General features: G+C 37.4%; 1 protein-coding gene across 2 annotated transcripts in view; it reads right to left on the bottom strand.

Annotated features, from left to right (window-relative positions):
- Positions 1-19,550, bottom strand: part of usp10 (ubiquitin specific peptidase 10) — a 77,274-nt gene that overhangs the window by 39,750 nt on the left and 17,974 nt on the right. Inside the window, exons 1-5 of one of the 2 annotated variants that reach the window (XM_072279891.1) lie at positions 16,247-16,310; positions 16,058-16,126; positions 14,321-14,366; positions 12,288-13,385; positions 7,208-7,299 (exon numbers count right to left, since the gene is read on the bottom strand). In XM_072279891.1, coding sequence (XP_072135992.1) covers positions 7,208-7,299; positions 12,288-13,385; positions 14,321-14,366; positions 16,058-16,060 — 1,239 coding nt within the window. In that variant the 5' untranslated portion in view covers positions 16,061-16,126; positions 16,247-16,310. Of the gene's footprint in view, positions 1-7,207; positions 7,300-12,287; positions 13,386-14,320; positions 14,367-16,057; positions 16,127-16,246; positions 16,316-19,550 lie in introns of those variants that run through there. The other variant, XM_072279890.1, reaches the window with a different exon arrangement.

Genomic DNA, 19,550 nt, shown 5'->3' with positions numbered 1-19,550 from the left:
TTTCTTGGAATATAAATGGTTTAAACTACCCGATTAAATGGAAATATTTTTTTGAAGTATTCCATAGAATGAATGCTCATACTATCTTTGCTTGAGAAACTCGTGCAGAAAGAGGATAATCAATGTTTTTTTTAGATTTTGGAAGGAACAACAATACCATCGAATTCTCAGGCCAAAGTGGAAAGTGTTTCTATTTTTATAGATTCTTCAATTTCATTTGTGCATTATGAGACCATTTCAGATCCGAATGGTAGATTTTTGTTAATTATTGGTTTGCTTTTTAACAAATTAGTTGTCATAGTCAATGTTTACGCTCCAAATGTTGATTATCCTGATTTTTTTAAGCATCTCTTTACATCCCTTCCTAATTTAAATGATTATATGTTGATAATGGGTGGAGATTTTAACTGTTGTTTAAATCCCTCGATGGATAGGTCTATGTCTAATCAGGTGCTCCCGAACAAATTGGCTACTCTTATCAATTCTTTTATGGTTAACTCTGGAGTTTCAGAAATTTGGAGATTTTTACATCCTAAGGATAAAGGGTTTTCATTCTTTTCCCATGTATATCATCATTATTCTAGAATTCATTATTTCCTTATTGATTCTCATTTAATTCCATTTGTGACTGACTGTAACTATGATTCCGTTGCTATTTCCAATCATGCGCCATTGAGATTATCTATTAAGTCAACCAATACATCTTCTAGTACTAGACAATGGCGGTTCAATACCACTCTGCTTCAGGACTCGGACTTTGTCAACTTTATTGAGGAACAGATTAACTTTCTTTTCAACGAATATTACGGAAGAAATTTCCAGTGGGGTAATATGGGATACTTTTAAAGCATATATCCCTGGACAAATTATTACATATTCTGTGGAACTGAAAAAGCCAATTAATAATGAAATACTTACGTTGGTTGACAAGATTTAAAAAATTGACAGGATATATTCTATTGCTCCAAATAAAGAGCTTTATAAAGAGAGTGTCAAACTTCAAATGGAGCATAGTCTATTACTATCATCCTCAATCGAAAATCAATTAATTAAAACTAGCAGTCAGTTTTATATACGCAAACCCGAGGAATTCTGCAGATGCTGGAAATTCAAGCAACACACATAAAAGTTGCTGGTGAACGCAGCAGGCCAGGCAGCATCTCTAGGAAGAGGTACAGTCGACGTTTCAGGCCGAGACCCTTCATCAGGACTGACATGGTGGTAAATCTGGAAATTACTGACTAATCAATTGTAAACTGCTTTGGTTAAACACCAGATCATTAAGATTCGTAAAAGAGATGGTTCTCTGACAGTTGATCATGATGAGATAAACAAATCCTTTCAAGAATTTTATACTTCTTTATATCAATCAGAATTTCCTGATGACCCCACTATAATGCATGAATTTTTAAGGAATTTGAATACAGGTTTCCCCTGCCATCTGAAGACCCAAAAATAACCTACCAAATCATGCCAAATAACACATTAAACCTAAAATAACAATAACATATAGTGAAAGCAGGAATGATATGATAAATACACAGTCGATATAAAGTTGAAATACTTCTCTACAATCATTGCCTGCACTAATCTCTGTAGCGAAAATTTCACGCAAGCACTCTCGGCAGAAACACTCTCTCCAGTAACCTTTAAGCTATGAAGCTGCCAGATCATACCAAATAACCATAAGACAAAGGAGCAGAAGTCAGCCATTCGGCCCATCGAGTCTGCTCCACCATTTTATCATGAGCTGATACATTCTCCCATTTAGTCCCACCCCTCTGCCTTCTCACCATAACTTTTGATGCCCTGGCTACTCAGATACCTATCAATCTCTGCCTTAAATACACCCAATGACTTAGCCTCCACTGCCGCCCATGGCAACAACAAATTCCATAGATTCACCACCCTCTGACTAAAAAAATTTCTTCGCATTTCTGTTCTGAATGGGCACCCTTCAATCCTTATGTCATGCCCTCTCGTACTAGGCTCCTCCAACATGGGAAACAACTTTGCCACATCCACTCTGTCCATGCCTTTCAACATTCCAAATGTTTCTACGAGTTCCCTCCTCATTCTTCTAAACTGCAACGAGTACAGTCCAGGAGCGGTCAAACGTTCCTCATATGTTAACCCTCTCATTCCCGGAATCATTCTAGTGAATCTTCTCTGTACCCTCTCCAACGTCAGCACATCCTTTCTTAAATAAGGAGACCAAAACTGCCCACAGTACTCCAAGTGAGGTCTCACCAGCGCCTTATAGAGCCTCAACATCACATCCCTAATTGGCAATCGCCTCTGATCTGGGCCGACATTTATGTGCCAGGCAGCACCTAATTAATTAGCTTGTTTATTTCAGCTTTTTTTTTCTTAAAGATGTGCTGGGTGCATCCCGGCTACCGCTGCATTCTTCGTGGATCGGTATCCGTCCGCAGCCCGGGGGTTGGGGTGGTGGGACACTGGGGTGTCATCTCATTGTCATCACAGGCAGCTCATCTTCTCCTATGTCTGCCTTCCTCGATGGTTTGTCGTCTGCTGTGGCTGACGTGGAAGGCTTGCTTAACTGCTTAGCCTCGCGCATTTTTAGGTCATACAGTTCTTTGTAACTACTCAAATCATCTTGCAAATATGCCCTAAACCAACATACCCTTTCAAAATTAAAGTCGTACTTTATCATTGCAGCGAAAATCTCACGCAGTTGCTTCATGTTCAGTTCCTGGACGACTTCACTTTCGGTCCGTTCGCTACTGCATTCGGTTTTGATTGTTATCCTTTCCTCTTTTAATTACATCAGCTCTTCATCTATCAGTTCTTGGTGATGGGATGCCAAAACCTCTTCAACATCATCTTCATCAACTTCCACAAGCCAAACTCAATTTGTCCTTACTTCGTTCAGCACGATCGAAACGCTTAATTATGTCTAGTTTTACGCCAAGTGTAACATCCTTACGAGCTCTTTTAGGCTTTTCCGATACCATCTTGTTAACGAATACTCACAGGCACGTGTTTAAGCAATGCCGCTAGAATGCAGTTCCGAACCCAGGGGAGGAGCGGCTGCTCTGGGCAGGCGCTGCTTTTTCCATGCGCTTTTTTCGTAACCTTCTGTTAGCGAAAACAGGTAACTAATGTAGGTCTTTCGTAACAGCAAGGTTTCGTAAAGTGAACGTTCGAAAAGCGGGGGACACCTGTATTCCCAAATTATCATCCAATGGACGGTTAAAGTTAGATGCACCTATTACGGAAGAAGAAATTAAGGATGCTATATCCTTGATGAATTCAGGGAAAGCACCTGGTCCAGATGGCTATACAGTAGAATTTTTAAAATCCTTTTCTACTATACTTGCCCCCTGGTTATGTAGAGTCTTTAAGGATGCAGTATTTATAGGTAAATTACCACCATCTTTTTAATCGAGCTTCTATTTCCCTAATTCTTAAAAAAGATAAGGATCCTACTGAATGTGCATCATATAGGCCTATATCCTTGCTAAATGTGGATTTCAAGATTTTTTCTAAATTACTGGCAACTAGACTGGAGAAAGTATTGCCTCAAATTATTATCTGTTGACCCAGACTGGATTTATTAAAAACCGTTATTCCTTCTTTAATATTAGATTAATGAATATTGCTTATACTTCTTCATCTAGAACTCCAGAATGCATCATTTCATTGGACACCGAGAAAGCTTTTGACAGCGTCGAATGGATATATTTGTTTAATAGGCTTGAGAAATTCAATTTTAGTCTGATATTTATATCTTGGATTAAATTGATATACCTTACCCCTTCGGCTTCGGTATTTACCAATAATCAAAGATCTCCCTTTGATTATTATTTGATTTTATTTTTACTTTTTTTCAGTTATTTCGTGGTACTAGGCAGGGTTGCCCTCTTAGTCCATTATTATTCGATACTGCCCTGGAACTTTTAGTTATTGCTACTCGTGACTCATCTAATATATTTGGCATTACCCACGGGAATGAGATACACGAACTATCACTATATGCAGATGATTTATTATATATCTCGAACCCTGAGAAATCCATTCCAGCAGTTTTAGCTCTGCTTGCTCAGTTTAGTAACTTTTCTGGTTACAAATTGAATCTTAATAAGAGTGAACTTTTCCCTTTAAATATACAGGTTCCCATTTATAGAAGTTCACCATTCAGATTGATTACTGACTATTTTACTTACCTGGGTGTTAAAATTACTAAGAAGCATAAAGACTTCTTTAAGTTCAATTTTTCACTGTTAATTAATCAGGTTAAACAATTGTTTACTAAATAGTCCCCATTGTCTTTATCACTGATCTGCCGAATCAATGCTATTAAAATGATTATTCTACCTAAATTTTTACATCTATTTCAGCGGTACCAATTTTTATTCCTAAATCCTTATTTGATACTGTTGATTCAAAATTTCCTCTTATATATGGCAGAATAGAAATCCCAGATTAAGTAAAAAAAAAAATACTTAAAAGCCCAAAAAAGACAGTGGTTTGGTATTGTCGAATTTAAGATTTTATTACTGGGCAATTAATATTCGGTATTTAATACTTTGGACACAAGATTGGGATATAATCCCAAGTCCACAATGGGTAAACCTTGAATGTTACTCTGTACAAAGGTTTTCATTGGTTTCTATTTTAGGAACTTCGCTTCCCTTTATTCTCTCTAAATTGAATAAACTAATGGTTAATCCAATAGTTCAACATACACTACCAATAGGGCTTCAATTTCCTTAATTTTTTGGTTTGAACAAATTTATTTTATCAAGCCCTATTATATCTAATTTTTTTTCCCAACCTTCTATTATGGATTAAGCCTTTTTGATATGGAAAATGAAGGGTATAATATGCTTTCTTGATTTACTCTTGGATAACTGTTTCATGTCTTTTGAACAGTTGTCCAATAAGTATAATTTGCCCAGATCCCATTTTCTTTTAGATATTTACAAATAAGAAACTTTTAAAATATTATGGCACCTACCTTTCCGACTTCATACTCAACTGTTATGGAAAAAATTTTAGGTTTAAATCCTTATCAGAAGGGTTTAATAACTATTTATGATATAATTATGAAAATACAGCCAGGTATATCTGATAAAATTAAAAATGAATGGGAAAGGGAACTTCAACTTCACTTACCTATAGAGAAATGGGAGAAAATTTTTCAATTAGTTAGCTCTTCCTCTACATGTGCTAAACACACGTTGATACAATTTAAGGTGGTATATAGGGCTCATATGCCTAAAGATAAACTAGATTGTTTTTACACCCATTTAAATCCTGTTTGTGACAGATGTCACTCTGAGATAGCTTCTTTGATTCATATCTTCTGGTCTTGCCCTTTTTTGGAAAAAGTTTGGAAAGACTTTTAATATTATTTCAACAGTTTTGCACATTGATTTACAGGCTCACCCTATTACTGCAATTTTCGGTTTACCAATGATGGAACATAGCTCTTTATTCTCTTCAGCTTGTTGGATGATTGCATTTGTTACATTAATGGCTAGAAGATCCATTTTATTGAGCTGGAAAGAGACCAATCTCCCTACTATATTTCAATGATTTCCCCAAACCATATCATGTTTAAATTTAGAAAAAATTAGAAGTGTCATTTTTGATCCTTTGGTTAAATTTGGAAGAGACCTAGAAGCCATTTATTCAACACTTTCACTTGATGTAGCTTGACCTTTTACGAATCCTTCTTATTAACCTAGAATATATGGATAGAGGAGCGGAGTTGACGACATTAATGATTGTATTCAATGGTAATATATTAGCCCAGCCTTGTTTTGTTTCGATCAGTTTTTGGTTTAGTTTAGTTCATTTTCTTTTTCTTAGTTCTTTGTTTCTTTGGGTTTTCTTTTTCTTGTGATTTTCTTTATTTTTCCTTTTATCATGATTAACTATATCAAGAGTTTGGGAGGTCTAGTCTAGTTGCATTATCTATAGTTTTACTTACATATGTAATTCCAATCCCTTTGTATTACTATCGTTACTATGTTTTTGAACCTGAAAATCAATAAAAAGATTAAAAAAGGAAGAAAGTATAAATCAGCCTTATGCAGTCAAGCATACTGTCGTATTTCAACCCTTCCACATCAGCCACAGCAAACCACAAACCTCGACCTTCGACGTCGAGGCAGGCAGACATAGAAGGTATAGACGTTAGTGACTTGCCTGCCCTGATGGATTCAAGACGATGAGATGTTAATAGATAATCCTCTTCCTCTCTCTCCTACACCCCAGTCTCCTGTACCTCCCACCACTGCAGCCTCCAATAACTCAGCCTAACACACCATCATCACCACCATCACCTCTGAAACTTCCAGTGTACTCGCTGTCTTCCTGATTCTGCTAAGTGAAACTAAACTGTACATACATTATTTCTACTTTATATAGGCTGTGAATTTATCATATCATTCCTGCTTTTACTATATGTTAGTGTTTTTTAGGTTTTGTGTTATTTGGTATGATTTGTGTTGGGCACGTGGCCAAGTGGTTAAGGCGTTTATCTAGTGATCTGAAAGTCGCTAGTTCAAGCCTCAGCTGTGGCAGCATGTTTGTGTCCTTGAGCAAGGCACTTAACCACACATTGCTCTAGTGTCTGTGCGAGTGGCACCCCACAGACTTCCAATCTGCACCTTGTAAGGCATGAAAATGCCAATGCAGGCCTCTCATGGTCTGAGTCGACATTCTCTCCCCTGGTATGATTTGGTAGGTTATTTTTTTGGGTCTGGGAATGCTCAAAAAAATTTTCCCATATAAGTTAATGGTAATTGCTTCTTCACTTTACGCCATTTCGGCTTACGAAAGGTTTCATAGGAATGCCCTACTTTCAGATAGCGGGGGAAAACCTGTACATAATTTGTTACTCAGATAATTGGTGGTTTGTCCTTTTTTTATATTTTTAATCTAATTCCATGAAACACAGACTAATAGGGGGCAGCTACTAAATTGGGTCAAAATGTATTGGTCTCAATTAAGCAGGACCCACTGAACTTTACTTACTGCAGAGTTACTTCATTGCCTGGCTACACACTTCCAGAACAGTAGAAGACACGCCTGCAATCCTTTTACAATGTGTACCCAAATAATATGATATAGTAGAATTTATATTAGTTTGACAAGACCTTTCATTTCCATTTCTTTAGATGTGAAATGGGTTGTGCGATGACAGTAAGTTATATTCAAGTTATAAGGATACAGCATTGATGTAACACCAGTTGCTCTTGTTGATCAGTCCTCGAGGTTGCAAAGACACTGGTTTGTGCACCAGTTTCACAGTTTCCAGTAGTTCTGTAGATATGGGAAAGAGAAAGTGTTAAAAGATCATGGTCTGAAATCTGACTCACAAGATCCTCAATACAATTAATGTACTGATCTAATACAACACTATGAAACCTTTTGCTTAGTGGAAACTATGATTTGTCATTCTATTTAAAATTGTCTATTTCACTGTTCTTCCTGCATTTAACCATTGCTAGCATTGCTAAATATGCTGATAGCATTATAAACTACACAGCATCTCAGCAACCCAATGTGTTCAGCAATGAAGTTTTTTTAAAATGCTGTCAGTCAAGTAAAAACTGTTAAACTAAAAGAGATTAACAATTGTTAAACAGTATTTCACTGTACAATCACAATATATCTATTTCTGCATGGAAACCACAAACATCAGTATACACACATTGAAGACACTGATTTGGCTAGTGAAGCTAAACCCTGAAAGTTTGAACTGTTTTCTAAATGGGAGAGAAGATACAACCTGAGGCACAAAGGGACTTGGGATCCCTTGTGCAGGGTTCATTTCAAGAGGGCTAGAATATAAATGCAAGGGTGTAATATTGAGACTTCATAAAGCACGAGGCCTCACTTGGAGTATTGAGTACAGTTTTGGGCCTCTTAGAAAGAATGTGCTGAAACTGGAGAGTTCAAAGGAGGTTCACAAAAATAATTCAAGGATTGAATGGCTTGTCATATGAAAAGTTTTTAATGGCTCTGGGCCTGCATGAACTAGAACTCAGAAGAATGAGGGGTGACCTTACTGAAACCTATCAAATGGTGAAAGGCCTTGATATAGAGTTGATGGAGAGGATGCTTTCTATGGTGGGAGAGTCTAAGGCACGGGAACACGGCCTCAGGAATATAAGGGCGCCCTTTCAGAATGGAGAAGAGGAGAAATTTCTTTCGCCAGAGAGTAGTGATCTGTGGAATTATTTGCCACAGGCAGCTGTGGCGGCCAAGTCTTTATCTATATTTAAATCAGAGATTGATAGATTCTTAATTGGTCAGGGCATGAAGGGATATGGGGAGAAGGCAGGAGATTGGGGCTGAGAGGAAAAATGGATCAGCCATGATGAAATGCTGTAGCAGATTCCGAATGGCCTCATTCTGCTCCTATGGTCTCACTTCAGCACAGATGTATATACTGAACTTCATGCAGCAGTTTCCATCTCAAATTTGTTAGTACTATAATTAACATAACTACTCTCAATGAAGCCTTGAAATTCAAATGGTGACAGAACGACCTGAAATTAATTTTATGTCAACATAAATACAACAATCTGAGAATGTACCATAGCAATATTTGTAAAATATGACCCAAAGTCTCAGCAACATATAAAGCCTGGCTGGTAGTGTAAAGCTGGAGTAATAATGACATTCCTGAAAAAGAATATTGCTTCAGATACATCGCTTAGGACATTTTATCTAAAAATACAAGTGGGTATGTACTGCTAAAATTATTGAAGAATAACATTTATCAATGCCTCATTCCGCTGCCTTTTTTCTTCATTCATGCACCTCTTGGAAATATGACAAATGCCTCAGCAAATTAGCAACATCCAGTACAGGGAAGGCAAAATATTAAAATGACTATTAGATGACTGGAAGGCAAAATGCACCCCAATTCATTTAAAAGACATCTGGCACAGGTTAACTAATGTACTTTGAGACCAGGGAAGAGTAATATAAAACTCTTTCAAGATCTTTGTAGGAAACAATACTACAGTCAAGACAAAAATGACCAAACATAAACTGTAACTAAATCCATTCAGTGTAAAAACTAAGATCAAGATCAGAAACCATTCGTTCCCAGTTCGAAAAGTTTGACAATGATTTAGACAAGCACTGAAAAGTAACGGATTAATGTATGTCAATAATGTGGAATTAGTTTTAAATTGAAAATTTTGAGAAAAATTGAATCAAAACTGACTTGCTCTAAAATAAAAATTTTGCTGAGCAATGAAGACTAACGATTACCAAAAGTAGAAGAATGAAAGCAACATTTGTAAGATGGTGAGGAAACAAAAGGACAATTGGTCAGAATCATAGGCTTCCAGCACCATCTTGTGGCAATAAGGCAAATCTTCAATAGCTAAATTTAATAAAGTTCCAATTATTCTTAAACCCTCCACATTGCAAAAACTTAATACATACTCACTTATCACAGCTAACCTATGCATAACTACACAAGTACAGATTTTAAAAACTCTTCAGAATAAATATTGGTTTGGAATGTACCAGCTACAGAAGAAACAGAGCTCACCATCAGGCCAATTGGTATAAATGCTTGAGTTGAGTGAGAACATAGAAAAGCCTCCCTGGACCATTGTTCTTAAGCCATAATTAATTAGATCTCAAGTCTTCCATGCAATTCAGATTAAATTTCCAATTTTCAAACAGAATTTTTTTTTTTGATTTTAAATAAACCAGAAACAGTGGTCAACAACCACAACAAATTACCAAATTCTGAAAATATCTTAACATTAATAACTGTACAATACATGTTTTCCTGTAGAACTAAAAACAACCCCTCTGCTGGACACATAGAATTAGAAGTTGCCAATTTGGATCACCACCCTCTAGTTCTGTTATTACATATGGAATACAGAAGGTATTCACTGTCTTTTGCCAAAACTTCAGTGAATGTGAAAATATTTGAATCAAGATGCCCCAAATAGCATCGAAAATACAATTCCTTTCTGACTACTCCTTGTCGTGCTTTTATAGAATGTAGTATTTCACTTTATTTAGGAAATCTTAATGATTCCATACAAAATACTGGTGGTAAGAATAACAATTTATCATGCAGCAATCAGTACAGTCAATATTCCAAAAATATTTCCCGATGTAATGTCAGGAACATAATAAACACCAACACTGATGTTCCCCGTGCAGCTGCTGCCTTTGAATGCTGGCTTCCATCTCCATTGTCTTCACTTTCTTCTGCCTAGGATCAACACTAGAATTTTTATCAATTCAAGTGTATGTTTCATCACATTTGATTTCAACTGACATTTCTGATTTATTCTGTTTTTTTTTTGCTCTTCAGTGACATCTATTTGTCTAAATGTTTTTTTTAAATGCATGTTATAATCATATGCAAGATCTTCATTATCTCCAATCAATGGAGTAGCTTTTTTTCAGGGAATGAGACTTATTAGCATCTTTTTCCAATACAACTTTCTCCTGTTCCTTGTGGCTTAAAATAACTATATCCAAACAAGGATTATTAACTGAATGCAAACATTTCCTCCCAAGGAAATTGAGAAACTATCACTCATCTTTATTAACAATACTATCAAATATTTGCCTCAGGTGGGAACTACAACGTGTGAACAAAAACATAGGCCAATTGGGTAAAGAGTCATTCCCCTTGCTTCATTCTGGCACAACTGTTGCAGAGGGAAACTTTCAATGGCACAGTACTGAACAAATGCCCAAACCATTAACTCTTGATGTAAACAATGTCCAGCAGAGTGCAGTTTTATCCATCTTCTTCAATTACACTAACAACTACTGCCTTCTTGATGTTCAGAACTTCACAATGCTATCTGGAACAACCCAGAGCCACATGCCTTCTAAGTCGTAACTAGTTTCAACAATTTAATGATACTCATACAGCACAAAACAGTGAACACAAGACAGTAGCGACCATTTATGACTCAACATAAACATTTCTAACATAATTGCAAAACATAACCAAAACAAACTGGACATTATAAGAACTTACTGCATAATTCATTACCCAAAATAAAATGAGGAACGATGATGTACAATTTATAAAAATTCATTAAAAATTACAAATTAAAATTCAATCACACCATACGCTTGCAGGTACATTTGAATACCACTTATCCGAAATGCTTAAAATATTTTGGTTTTCAGATTTTTAAAAAAATTTTGTAATCGTTCCCAACTCTGAATTTACATGCTATCTGTAAGGAGTCTTTGTCTTATAACATACCATTAATGTAAAGAAAATATAATGTGTGCAGGGTAACAAAAGCAGCACAGCAGTATCAGTAGAATATGTGAATCAGCTGAACAAAACATATGATGTCATGCTTTGATTCAAAGGTTACAGTACACTATTTGTATTTTACTTTTGTTAAAGTTTAATGTAAGGTATAAAAACAATCAGCATTGTTCTGGTGACTTGCTCTTGTTATTAACGATGATCTTTACAAACTCAGCAATAAATTTTTCTGCTGCTTCATGATCAGGAGACGCTTTAAAGTATCCTAAAAAAAATTAAGACCATGCTTTTGCTTTTTCTTAAATTTTTGCAATCAGCCTGCTGAACCTTCACAATTTGAATTTTCAATTTGTTGTGACAGATCTTTACTTGTTTCATGATCAGTATATCGTTAAGCAGTATACATTCACTCCAAAGCTGACAAACCCATTCTTTCAATACACAATTGAGATCTTCACTTTTTGCCATATGCAGTGTTTTTCTATTTTTCATTAACTACTGTTCATTACATATGTGAGGTCACTTCTCAGAACTGTCTATGGTACACAGAGACTTCCCAAGTGCCTTATGGAATTTTCCAGTTGTGATTTCACGTCAGCGCTCAATTTTTTTTTTTCAGATTTCAGATTTTTGGAGATTGGTATTTCAAAGGGTACTCAAACCTGTTCTAACAACAGGGTTTTTTCATTTTTTTTGTTGAATAATATGCTAACAATTTTATATACCTTGCACAGATAAGAACAAAATTTATTGAAATTTCATCTTTTAACTCCAGATACAATGACATGCACTTTCAAGTTCAGTTATGCAGAACTAACAATGGCTGCAGAACAAAAATAGCTACAAGAACAGCTTAATAAGCACTTGGAAACAATTTTTTCTGAATTACTGGTTTTAAAGGTGTCACGCTGTTAATGACCCAGTTTACACCTGAGTAAATAGTTAATTAGTTGTACTTAGAAATGTACAAACCAGAACTGATAGTTTTTTAAAAGCTTTTTTCAGAATATATTTAAGAAATTACCTGCCATCTTTTGAGCTACAGAATCCTCAGACACTGGAACAGGCGAATCGGTTCTCATTTCTGATTGCTTTTCAGGAATTTGAGCAGAAGCATTGGTTGATGTGAACTTTGCCTCAACATAGGCCACAGTTCCCGTCGAAGACGGCTTTGAATTGTGGAAAAGACTAGCCCATGATTTGGCAGGCAAAGGAGCTGAAGCTGTAGAGGGGGCTAAGGCAGTCTGCTCTGGCTCAACTGAACACGTATCCTCTGGTTTATCCTGCTCACATTCCGTGCTATCAGTATCCAATCCTGATCCAGAGGAACTAGGAAGTGTTATAACACTATCACCAGAGGGTTCCAGTGTGTGTTCACTTTTAGCATCCAGATTAGTATCTGCGCTTGCACATGACTGTGCAATAGCTGTCCTTACTGGACTATTCCTTTCTGTCTCTGAGAGACCAAGCTGTTCAGTGGAATTAATCTCAACAGTAGCCTCATCATTATTAGCCTGGGTATTACCCTCAGCATCAAATCCAGGCTGCTCAGCTGTCCTGGCCTCATCTATTGCACTAGGGGCCGAGTCATTACAGAAGGCTCCACCAATTAAGTCCGCATCATTCTCAGGGCTTTCACAAGTCCTCTGATTGGCCTTTGAAGAAATAGGTCCATGTGATTCAGGAATCTCCTTTTGGGCAAGCAATTCAACATCTTCTGTGCTATTAGCATTCAGTCCTGGATTTAACACATGCCCATTAACAAGATCCAAAGCTTCAGTAGGACTCCCTGCATCACTCACACCTTCCTGATAATTATAATAACCAGGCGGCCTTTTCTTCTTGTTTCTCCTTTCCCTTGGCCCTTGTTCTCGGTAGGCAAGATCATCATTTCCCTGGCAGTTACCACTGTCCAGAGAAATATTACCTTCTCCAAACTGACAGTCAATGGAGCTGTAGGCAGCTTCTTCTGATAAGCTGTCTAATGATTTCTGTACAGGTTGATATCCCAATATGAATTCCGGTGCCTGTGGATTCAATGTACTGGAGACTTTGTAAACATTGCTCTGCAGTCCAGGTGGCTCCGAATCATTTTCTTCAATGTCAGAATCATTTCCATCTCCTATTTAAACAACCAAAACAAAAATTAGTGATTTTTTCCTAAATACTGATGTACACTAAATTTTAAAGTTTCTATCTTGTTCTTGGGAGTGGGGGAAGCTCTGATAACTTGTGTACTGGCAAAATTTCATTTTTCCAGGAAAGTGAATACTTCATGTTTTTAGAGGTATCCGTTAAGTCTCATGAGACCATTGATTTGCGCCTTGGAAGGTTTCCAGGGAGCAGGCCTGACCAGCAGTTACTCATACTGCAAGTCTCCCCTCTCCACGCCACCGATGTTGTCCAAGGGAAGGAAATTAAGGACCCCATACAGCTTGGTACCGGTGTTGTCACAGAGCAATGTGTGGTTAAGTGCCTTGCTCAAGGACACACTCACTGCCTCAGCCAAGGCTCGAACTAGTGACATTCAAATCACTAGACGAATGCCTTAACCACTTGGCCACGCACCAACACACATATAACTCAGGTTATACGTAACCAACAAACAATTCAGTTCACGATTATGTGCTATATCTTTGTTTAATCAAGTTTTGTAAATAAACTAGTGTCAAAAGCCAACTTTGATTGCATTTGACTCCTTGGCAGTGGTGTCAGAAATACACTTTTAATATTATTCCAAATATTTGTACGAGATCTCAACACAAAAATCAAACTTGTATATGCATCAGCATGCCTAACAACTATAAACAAAAATTAAGCCAGGTCTTTAAAGGACATTCTAATTACTTCCATCTTTAATAGTAGAATTAATGCACATTATAAGCTCATTCATAAATCAAGAACACTGCTGCTCAAAAATAATAGTACTGTTTGTAATTTTTTACATATAAACTTATTAAATCATGACAGCATTCCTGTAATTATCCGTGTCGAGAATTTGACTCCATATGTTGTCAGGCTAAATGTAATATTTGAGGAGCGAATGAGAACACTTACCTGCTGATTGACTGACATGCAGGACTTTATCATTGTATGGAGGAAGCTGTGCCAAAACAAAAACTAAAGTTTAGGCTTCCAGTGTAAACATTATATACACTAAAATTATATTCCACCATCTACAATTTTAACAAATATGGTTTAATCACTGAAATAGAAAAGATAAAATCTTAACCACATTTACCTTATGGTTTTAATCAATCTGTGAGTAAATTCAAACCAAATGAGGAAGAGTACTAGACAAAATCATTTTACTCATGTGACAGTGTACAAATTCTTGACCAACAATAGCAACCAAATGTTAGCAGGATACATATCAGTAGTCTCATTTGTAAGATAGCTGGCATTGAAACATCCATTTTTTTTTATTATTATACTCAGCAGTGAATAATCCAGTTCTCTGGTACCAATTGAATTCAAGGTAACTTATGACTCTTGCTGATCAAGTTTGTGATCCTAGGACAAACTTGGAGATCAACAAGCATATGCAATTGTAAAATACAGTTAGAATTTACAATTCTTCAGCTTCACTGTTGTAAGATATTAGACATACACTGGTTCTTTTGTGTAAGTATCTACAAGAAAATGAGCTACAGTGAATTTATCATCAAGTAATAAGTATATGCCATTTAGCTTCAAGCCTACTCTACCATTCAATAACTCTTCTTTTTAACCGTAATAATCATTTTCATGTACCATCCCCATTACCTTTGGAATCTATGCATCTGAATGACTAAACTCATATCTCATTCCAGAGCACAGAATTCCAAAGGCTCATCATCCTCTGACTGAAGTAATTTTTCTTATCAGTCCCAAATAATTATTATAAGACAGTAACTCCCTCAGTCAGGGAAACATCCATTCAGTAAGGACCTCTAGTGATGCTTCAACAACTACAAGTTAAAATTCAAACAACTTAATTTGCAGGATTGGAGGAGGGGTAAAAGACAAAGAAGCATTCTGTAATAGTCAAAAGTCAGCTGAGATGGTGAAGGTTTCCAAAATACTGTTATTCTGGCTTAAGAAAAGAAGCCAGTTATCCAAATGTATTGAATTTCATGTGGTGTCAAGAAAGACCATGTTCCTCAAACTTCTGTTGGGCCTTGTCAGAGCCGAGTGAGTGGAGAAAGGTGTCAGAGAAACAGAGGGAAGGGGAACTGAAGTGACAGGTATCCAAAAGCCTGGGATCAACCCCATGGAATGACTAGGTGGTATGCTGTGAGACAGTCAACCACTGCATTTGATTCATCCAATGTAGAAATTACAGTGTCAATGCAGGAGTCCAAATTTGTATGGTACAGGAAATAAGACCACAAGAAGATACAGAAGTCCTTTGAGCCGATTCAACTTTTTAAAGGATTATGTCTGATCTGATATTCTTCAAGTCAATTTTTCTGTCCATGATAACCCTTGAATCCATTAACATTAGAAATTTCAGAATATGATCGCTTTATAAAGGCTACTTCAGCTCATTTTAATTTTCCATCGATGGACGCTCAAGCAATATGTTCAAGAGCAGCAACAGTCGACATCTGATCATGAAGAGAATCAAGGATTACAGGGTCAGAACAGCAAACTGGAGGTGATTTACCATACGCTTATTCAATGGGAAAGGAGGACAGCTGGGTTATACGGTTACAGTGACCCAATTTCTTATGCTCAATCATCATTTTTGGATTACTCAGGATACACAAACAGGTATCAGATGCTTTTGTTCAGTTAAAAGTAAAATCCTACCATCTGAAGCTCTTCAACCAATCCACATATATTGTTTTGAACTCTGAACTTTTAACAGCCATGACCATTCTAGTTTTAAAAAAAATAATACATAAACATCCTACACGTTTATATGTATTGCACAATAAAGGAACAGAAATAACATTTCTAGATTTCGCTCACAATGAGCATAGATGAAAGCATACTTACTTCAACAGAGCTGCGCGATGTTACAAAAAATTGATTGAATTCATCAGGGCTAAACTCCCCAAAGATGTACTGAAAGAAAAAAAATGAACATTTAATCTAGTTCAATTGCAAATACAATTTAGTCTCAGATTTCAGAAAATCTAAGACAGAGAATAATGAAACTAAAAATGCATTTGCCATTATCTGCCTTGTAAAAGGAAGGGAAGGATATTCCAGAAACCAAGCAAATGCCACTATTATCACAGCAAAATTGGTCTCATTTTATTTGTTTCCACAGACCAACAACTTACATTTATAATACTACACATAACATAGCATCCCCGGCAAGTAATTTAATTTACAAAATTTGACAAGCGGCCACAAAATATTAGGACTAGTGATCAAAACTTTGGTTGATGAGAGCAGGAAAGCCAGGATTGCTGCAAAGTTTGCCTAATATGTAAATTTGCTTGGGCTCCAGGTGCCTACATATCTATCATTTGGATAAGGGTACAATGTGCAATATTTTAAAGTTTGCCAATGAGACCAAACAGGTGGGGTCATGAATTGTGAGGAGGATAATGAGATTTCAAGGCGACATATTGAGCAAGTGGGGCAGAATCACGGCAATGATAATCAGGCTATCCACTTTCCTAAAGAACACAGAGTCACAGCAAATTTATTATCAAAGTACATGTATGTCACCATATACAACCTTGAGGTAAACACAGCAAATCCAAGAAACAAAATAGAATCAATGACAGACCACACCCAATATGATGGACAACCAACCAATGTGCAAAAGACAACAAACTAGTCCTTGAACATGACCCAGAGGTTGTGGGAACAGTTTAGTGGTGGGACGAGTGAAGTTGAATGGTTATCCCTACTGGTTCAAGAGCCTGATGGTTGAAGGGTAATAATTATTCCTAAACCTAGTGGTGTGGGATCTTCTTTCTCCCCAGTGGCAGCAACCAGAAGAGAGCACATCCTGGGCAGCTGGGGTCCTTGATGGATACTGCTTTCCTGCGACAGCACTGTGTGTAGATGTGCTCAGTGGGGAGGGCTTTACCAGTGATGGACTGGGTGCTTTTTTTTTTTGGTTGGATTTTCCGTTTAAGAGCATTGTGCTTCCATACCAGGCTGTGATGCAACCACTCAACATACTCTCCACCACATACCTATAGAAGTTTGTCAAAATTTTAGATGTCATGCCGAATATTCGTAAACTTCTAAGGAAATAGAGGAGCTGCCATGCTTTCTTCATTAACGTAACAGATACTGACAGCCGATAAGTATGTACAGCATGTAGTTAAGTTAGAAAATGGCACATATGGCTTTATTTTAGAGGACGAGTGAAAGGATGATATCTCGGTACAAATATGCAAGGCACTGGGGAGACCACACCTAGAGTGTGCGGTTTTGATCTTTTTGCTAAATGAAAAATATATTGGCTTCAAGGGTGATCAAATGAGGATTCATCTTCCTGATTCCCAGGATAGCAGGACTATATTGTGAGGGAGGATTAGATCCACTTTCGCCTATTAAAGAGAAATTAATTGGGCAACAAAACATACAGCTGTGGGAACTCAGCAGGCCAGTCAGCATCTATGGACGGGAATAAACAGTCAAACAGCTGAGTTCATCCAGCTGTGTGTTATTCTTGATTGGGAGATGTAAGATTCCACTTTGCAAGCTTCAGTTAACTGGTGAGGAAAAAAACACAAAATAATTGCACCACACAACCATTCCTTTATAAAAATGTCTTCTATTTTATGGAAGTATTGATCTATTATCGAAGTGTACATCTCTGAAATTCTTCAGTTCTCTTGGAAGCCATGAAACCAAGAAAGAAAAGGCAGTTCAATCATCAAACCCCAAATCCCACCTCTCCACACAAAAAAAAACACGAACAAAATCTGAACAGGCACATCAACCCCCGAATACCCCCCCCCCACACAAAACCGAGCAAAACAGATCAGGCACATCAACCCTCCAAATCCCTCCTCCCACACAAAAATACAAAATGGGCCAGGCACGTTGAACTCAAAATCCTCCTCCGGGCACAAAAAAACCCAAAGCGAACGAAATACACTGACCGCCAAAATCCCCCTCCCAGCATAAAAAAACATGATTGGGCGAAAAAACACAGGATATAAAAGCTAGGAGTCTATCGTCCAAAGTCCATATCCAATCACACAAAAAAACTGGGCACACTCTCTGGGTGCAGCTGGCTTCTCCTTCTCCAGTACAGAGCCACTGATCAAAAAGGCAGGCAGTTGCACTCATTTGGATGCTTCAATCTCCCTTGTCGCTTTAATTGGCAAAATGGCCTGCGCCTGTCCCGCAGCGTGCCTGCTACAAGGTTCGTGCACACGGCCTCTGCCTCTCGGAATCCTCATACAGGAACACCCAAACTATCTCCAAACTTCCGCACTCACCTTGATGTCGCCCTCATCATTTTAATCAGTTAACAACAGAAGCTATAATCGGAGAAATGGGGTCAAACATCAACTCACAGGCCATCCTGTGGCCTTCTCGCCACGAGGTTCATTCACACTACCTTCCAGAATCTTCTCAGAGACTGCAGAGCATTGAAGCACCCAAACGATCTCCAAACAGCAAAATACAGGCTCCAACAGTTCCAGAATTATATTCAAGACGAGAAACAAATGTAAAAGCCATGAAAGTAGTAACAAAAAAAATTGGTTTCACGCTCTATCCAGCAGATGTCAACCAAAGCAGCTTTGTACGCACCATTTTGACCAAAGCTGACACCCCCCCCCCGCAATTATTTCCATTCATTCATAATATTCTTTCCTCTAACTAATTCATGTTTCCACCTGGCCACTAATAAGGCAGCATGGTAATAGTTACCATAATGCTTTACAGTAACAACAACTCAAGTTCAAATCTCACTGCTGTCTGCAAGATGTTTGTACGTTCTCCCCGTGACCACATGGGTTTCCTCACGTGGTCCAAAGATGTACCAGTTGGTAGGTTAATTGGTTATTGTAAATTGTCCTGTGAATAGGCTAGAGTTAAATCAGGGGTTTCTGGATAGCCTGGCTCAAAGGGCTGGAAGGGCCCATTCTGTGCTGCACTCAATAAATAAATAAAATGAATCAGGAGCACTGCAGATTGAACAGCCAGTCTGTGCTGACGGAGTCAGATGCACTGCAATTAGCCTTAGCTCTCCAAGTTCACAACTGAAACTCACAAGTGATGACAATTATAAATGAATATGCCTGTCCAGCAGTTAGCTTCAATTGTGTTTTTCTCATAATCAGTTGGCAAAAATCATGTGGGACTTGCATAATTACTA

The sequence above is a fragment of the Mobula birostris genome, chromosome 15 (assembly GCF_030028105.1).
Source record: "Mobula birostris isolate sMobBir1 chromosome 15, sMobBir1.hap1, whole genome shotgun sequence".
In the NCBI taxonomy this organism is placed as follows: domain Eukaryota; kingdom Metazoa; phylum Chordata; class Chondrichthyes; order Myliobatiformes; family Myliobatidae; genus Mobula; species Mobula birostris.
The sequence above is the reverse complement of the archived record's forward strand: the minus strand, read 5'-3'. Positions and strand labels throughout refer to the sequence as shown.